Below are 6,618 nucleotides of genomic sequence, written 5' to 3' on the forward strand. Positions count from 1 at the left end.
ATGCATAAGATTACCACATTTGTACGTTGTATAGAGCACCATCTTGGACAGTGTGACCACTCATTCGTGTAAAATCGAGCTACAGCCGAGCACCATAACCACGGAGCCACCGCGGCGACTTCCATTGTTTTTCTCTATTTTTTCCCTCATCCACGTGACGTTCCGCTTAAGCGTGTCGATGATGAAGCCGACTAGTGCGACTGCGAAGAACAGCGTTTCTGTTCGAACCGGTATTGCAAATGAAATTTTTTTAATGCACACTCATTTCCTGTCTATATATTTCCAACAAACGGCACATTATGGCGCCATTCTTGCTTAACTTGCCGCCACTAAGGCCCTTGGAGTTCTGTCAACTGACGCGAGCATGTCTTCGTCTTCAAAATAGTGGTAAAAAATGGAATAATTAGAACAATTGAGTCTATGCTCTTCCTGAATGAGAATTTGTACAAAAAAAAGCATTGAACTCGATTTCACACCGGCTCACACTGAGGCATTCGAAAGGCTTCGAAAATTTGAGACTTCCCGGCATCAACTTTCAATAAATCTGTAGTTTCTAGAGCTCATCAGAAATCTCGGGTCGGAACTACGCCTACCAGCAACGGAGCCCGGAGTCAAAACTACTGCTGCCGCAGTGCAGAGATTTCTCGTAAAAGAAATTACAAAGATTTCCAAAACTTCAAAAACACTGAAATGTCCGTACATTTCGCAATAGTTGCAGTGGCGAAACAATGTAGCTTTTTACCTTGTTGTGGATTCACCGTTGTTCTTGGAAGAGCCACCGGGAGGTGTGAGGGGTGTGTTCATGGATGTCATAACTGCGGGTGTAGGGTCGTGGAACTCCTTTAAAACTTCCTCGTCCTTCCCTAAGTCGGTTTTAGCTGGACCGTCAAGAACCATGTATAAGAGAAATAAAGAAGGAAGTCATCGCTTAAGCTGTCGCATGAGCATGCAACCTGGATGTTTTACAGCGAATGCATCCACAACAGTAGCACATAGCAAAGTAGTTTTTCCCAGCCCATGGTTCTTCCGCGTTATGTGCTGCGTGTTCTGTGCGCCCGCCAAAAATGCCGCTGTTGCGGTTCCGCAAAGATTTTTTTTATCTTTTACATTGGATTAACTGTAGGTTTCATATGAACAGATAGGGGATTAGAGTGTACTTGCTTAAGCCACCAGCAAAGTCTATTTCCAAGAGAGCGATATATTTGTTTATTTTTCCATGAAAATGAAAACATTTCAAAAGAATAACATTTTTGGGACCCCGCTTCGTAGCTGAGTGATTTATCCACATTCTGGATAGCAGACTTTCCACTGTTCATTATATGGTCTGTAACTGTACTGTGTTCCGGCTAGGTAAGTAAATCACATTAATTTTGCAATAGCTGTATCAGTAATGTGATCGATAAGAATACTGAAAACCTTAATGATTTATTTATTTTAAAACTCCTTAAAGCTCCGCTACAAATGTAAGAATTAGAGGACTAAATTTTATCTTTTCGCGATGCCTGTAATTGTGAATATATTTTCGCAGAAGCATCGGGCGACTGAAGAGCATTTTGTACAGTTACTGCCATTAGGGTGCCTTCCATGTGTGAAGAGGTTTCGTTGCGGTTTTAAACTATTGTTACCGGAACTCTGGTGCATCGTTTCCGCTAAAATATTGGCGCTGCGCGCTTCTGCATATGTCGAGATCAATTCGAGCAAAATGACTGCAGTTTCACAAAGGTTCAAATCAGACTGCGAGAATCTTCTAGCATGCGGGAAAACCATGCATATCGTGAGAAGCAGCACAAAGCTGGTACAAAGACGAGTTTTAGTACTGAAAGCGGTGAAAAGAAATAACGTGCAATGAATATTAACACAAGGCTGCATTGCTGTTCTCGCTGGCCGCAAGGCCCCTGTCAAAACTACAAAGTATGCATCCTGTCAATGATGTGAGCGAACAGCCGCTCCGCCCTTGAGAAATAAAACAAGGGGTATTCTCTGGCAGAGGGCGATTCTAAAGCAACCGTAAAGACTGACACTGTGGTTTCATTGCGCTGTCAAAGAGGAATTCTCGGCTAGTTGGTTGTGATTAATATTAAACGTAAGACTAGCCCATAAGACGTGGACCTAGAAAAATAATCAGACAGGACGAGCGCTGCCACTTTCCTTTCTACTACGTCGATGTGGTCAGACACGCTGACAACAAGCTGTTCATTGTTCGCGGTTTAGAGCAGACTAAGAAATATTGCGAGACTCCTTTCAAACATAATCACCCTTCTTATGCTCAAAACTAGGGACTGCTGGGTGAGCAGGTTCACTCAACCATATTTTCCATAATTTTTTCTTTCATTAATGAATTTTCAATCAATCAATTAATGAACAGCTCGCCTAGTTCAGCCCTCCCGTATGCATGTATTATGAGGTTGAGGTGTGGTGGCATGTTTTTGTGTTCACACAATATATCGGCAGCAAAGCACGCGCACGGAATGTTCCAGAACGATTATGCTTGTATTTGGCGAGAGATCGACGTGTAGGCCACTAGCAGCATTTTGCAGTTTTTTTATACTAAGTTTAATTTCTACATCTGCTTCCTTTAACTTGTTACGTGGGGCAATGAAGCACTAAACTTCACTGTGGCGAGATGCTTGTAACAGTAACAAAAGCTAATGGTTTTGCAAATCGGAAACTGTTTTGCTTTCAGAGATTATACCGGAAACAATTCTACTGTTCCAAAATTTCCGTGCTCTCTTTTCTCAGCAAAAATATGACACGAAAATAAGCATTAAAATTCTTAACGCGATATATATCAAAGCAGAACTCAAGTATCCGCTTAGATTAGATAACTAAGCGAGCCATGTGCATATATCTTCGACAGGTTTAAGGTTCGGGAGAAACAAATCGTTACGAAATGAAGAAGGAAGGTTTATGGGAAAAAAGGCACAGCCAGTACCGGGAGGGATTACAATGGCAGCTTCCCTAAGGACGGCAGGAATGGGCGTACAGAATGACTGAATAGTGCAGCAATTGCCGCCCTAGCACTGAGATGTCTGTATTTCATTCTTCATGATTTTATTTGGGAAAAGAAGATATGCACAGAGAGTGATGTCTTGGCTGCTTTTGACGGTACTCAAGGCTGAATGAGGACCTATGGCAGTTGGCTTAGACCCATGGTCGGTGAATTTTACCTGGCTGACAGGGACGACAATGGTAATTATGCAGGCTATAACAATTATCATCTCTGTGCTTGAAAAGGAGCATTAATTAGGGTTCTACTTATGGGGAGAACGAGTTGTAAGACAGTTCGACACCATCAGCTTTCCCCGAGTGAAGTAGCATGCCAAAGTCACGTTACCACAAGCCGCCCTCCTCACGTTTCCTCTCACTGAACTTCACTTCCGGTTTCTACGCCAAACGGCGTACAACAGTGATTTACAACAAAGGCATGCAGAGTTAGCGTGTTATTTGCGATGTATGCCATACAGCGAAGGCTACACAGTAGGATCAAATTACTAATAACCTTAGCCAGTCCGTCTGCATGCAGACGGCGAAACGTTGTGACCTGAAGAAAACGCCTTGCAAAAAAACAAATTCTGGAAAAATGAAGGGTGTCCTTACAGTCGTCCTGGGTACTGCTGTCCGTTACAAGGTACAAGGAAGCCATTGTCGCAAGGGCAAGGGCGCAGGCGATGACCGGAACCAGGCGGGTAGCCCAGAATCTGTCGCGACTGAAAATCATAGCAGAGACATCATCATTTGTTTAATGCGTTATTTATGTCTAATGTGAACTACTGTTTTCTTGTTTGGGGTAACACTACATTTACAAACTTAAATCAAATTCAAATTCTACAAAAGAAAGCCGTTCGACTAATCGCAGGTGTGGAGGCAAATACACACACCAGAAGCCTTTTCACGAAATTCCAAATACTTTCCATACATAGCCTTTATTATTTCACCTTGGCCAGAAGATATAAGCAAGATCTTCATAGCGAGGAGGCTCTTATTCCATCCATAGCAAACTTAAAATTAAGAGAAGGCAGGTTGACGTCTCGGTCTCCAGAAATTTGGAAGGTTCCTTTTTTTGCGTACAAATTTTAGCCGTCAAATGTTAGAGTATTCCCTTCCATCGTTACTTAACTATCTTCACAGTCATAAGATCCATTTAGAAAATATTAGCATGTCAATGTTGAAGAGTTTTTTTCGTCATAATAGAGATGGTACCTTCACTAAGAATTGTATAATGATGATGGATTTTTTTATTCTCCTGCTCTTTATATATGTATTGTGCCTATGCTATCTTCCGACATCAAAAATGCAATATTCTTATTTTGTTATTTTGCTTCAGTTCGTGCAGTGGCTTTGCACATTCATTTTTTTTGTGTGTAAAGTGTGTCCGGAAAATTAATCACTACGTTGCGCAACCGTTGTATGCCTTGTAAAGAGGGGCTTGAACCTCGTCAAGTGAACTATTTTTCACTTTTGTTCAAGCCCCTACCGCTTTGACGGAAATAAATCATATCATATCAAATCAGTTGAAGTAGTAGCAGTGCCACGTGATTTCGATTACGAAATATTGGTATCACTTAGTTACAACGCTGTCTTGGCTGTCGGAACTTGAACAAGGTGACTATGCGATGAAGCGTGCAACGGAGACTCGACAAGCGGGTTATTTGCGTCGCCGTAGAGAGCGCAGCTCAACGGACTCCACATCGCGAATTATCTGCAAGACACGTGCCGCCTCCAAGAAAATTTCACTAGGTGCAAAACGGAGTCATTTTCAAAAATCAACACAACCTACTTGAAAATGGCTGTCACCAAGAGCAGTCCCAAAATCGGCTAAAGCGTGCAGATGAATTGTGCCTACTGTGTATAAATTACACTCGCTTTACCAGGTCTGACAGGAAGAAAAAAATGAGAGCAGAGTTGTTGGACAAAGCTTGGCTCTTTGTACGAGGTGCGCCTATTAGTACACGTAAGCCTAGTTTTTCAAGGGTAAATAAGCGGGTAAATAAATTATGAGCTAAAAGCCAGCACAGGAACACCTCGTCGTTAAACTAAATGACTGCAAGGTTTCAAACAGTTGTAATTTCAGTTCAATCATTGGCTTGAGTACGCCCACTGGAGGACAAAAGCCTCTGCCATAATTTTTCAGTTAATCCTGTCCTGCAATTTCATTTAAGCACTTTTCTAGGAACGCTACACAATTGATAGCCGAATGTCGAATCGTTGTGACTTCGATTTCGGTATTTGTTCACATTGACGCCTTTCCAGTTCGATACGTCTACTGCTACGGCACGAAATTCCGGTCCTGTTCAAACCGGCCTGAAGCCATTCGAGCGGGCTAAAACGGGATCTTATGGGCTAGGGCATAAAAATTCAAAATGATTTATCTAGTTTATTCTTTGTATTTTCCCGTTCTGATGCCGGTATAACTATTAGGATAATACGTACTCACATAGCCTCTATTTCTTTCGATATTGCTGCTTAGCTTACTTTATTATTCAGCTCGTGACAGATAGTTCACGGAGAATGACCATTTAACATAGCTCAAGATGTATCATACTGAAAAAAAAGTAGCTAGGCTAATGCGTTTAGTGTATTTCAGTCCTGAATTCCACTTTTACTTTTTTGTTTCGCATTGGCTCCTTCCTTCACTGTCGCCTTATGTAATACTGCTTTCGAAAATACACGCGTTCATAGAGCAAACTTCTGAGGCAACTGATAATGACGAACACATTTTATTGGCCCAAGGTAAGGTTTGACAAACAGCGGTATACCACAAGGTGTTTTTCGCACAGTCAAGGTGAGGTCGGAAACCCTTTTTCCAGACTTTTCATTCCAGAAGAGCCGAGCAACTCGACATGGGAAGACTTGTAGCCATTTGAAACTGCTTGATAACTGGCGACCGTGAGAATCGAAGCTCGCAGTTTCCGCATACGAGGTGAATGCTCAAACGGCTAGGTCATCGCTGTGGTTTCAAGCAACTGAACAATAGCTCTAGTTTAAGACCTGAACAAGAAGTAATTGAAATTAAATGGCGAAGTACGTAGACAAACAAGGTATGCTTTTTAAATTTGCGTAGTCTGTAAGCAGTTAGTAAAATATGCTTCGTAATTGCACAATAACTCTAATTTGTAATGAAAGAAATCAAAAGCTTCCTTCTACCACTTTTTCTTGAGAAAGGTACCTAAGCTTAATGAGAACAGTTGCCATATGTACATGTTATATATGGTTGCCACGATTCGACCCTCAATTTTCATTTAATGCAGACTTCTAGAAGATCCCAGTAAATTTTGCAATGTTGATTGTGTTGGGTCTACGAAAAATTGACGGTAGATACGCACAGCTTTCAGTTAAAATGTAGGAAATGTACGAGAAGGTCATGGTTTACTAAAGTGTTGAATAATTGTGAATTTTACATCGACAGCTGCTTCGTGTTTCGGCGAAATCACGCCGTGGGTGTCGACATTGTCTGCCACATCTCCACTTCAGCCAAAGCCCCAACTTCATGACTGCCGAATGCACTGCAACACAGTACACGCCGCGCCCCAAAACCGTTCTCACCCCTCAACCCACGACTATTTCAACCTCCCGACGCCGCACCCCTCCCGCCACACCTGACGTGATTAAGCACTTCAC

General features: G+C 42.1%; 1 protein-coding gene across 1 annotated transcript in view; it reads right to left on the minus strand.

Moving 5' to 3' along the window:
• LOC149347341 (uncharacterized) overlaps window positions 1–804 on the minus strand; it is a 58,957-nt gene extending 58,153 nt beyond the window's left edge. The window contains exon 1 of the mRNA XM_089587011.1: window positions 743–804. Within this exon, the coding sequence (XP_089443137.1) occupies window positions 743–804 (62 nt within the window). The remainder of the gene's footprint in view (window positions 1–742) is intronic.
• Window positions 805–6,618: the final 5,814 nt, after the last annotated feature.

Source organism: Amblyomma mixtum, chromosome 4 (assembly GCF_055824585.1).
Source record: "Amblyomma mixtum isolate Tamu chromosome 4, ASM5582458v1, whole genome shotgun sequence".
Classification (NCBI taxonomy): domain Eukaryota; kingdom Metazoa; phylum Arthropoda; class Arachnida; order Ixodida; family Ixodidae; genus Amblyomma; species Amblyomma mixtum.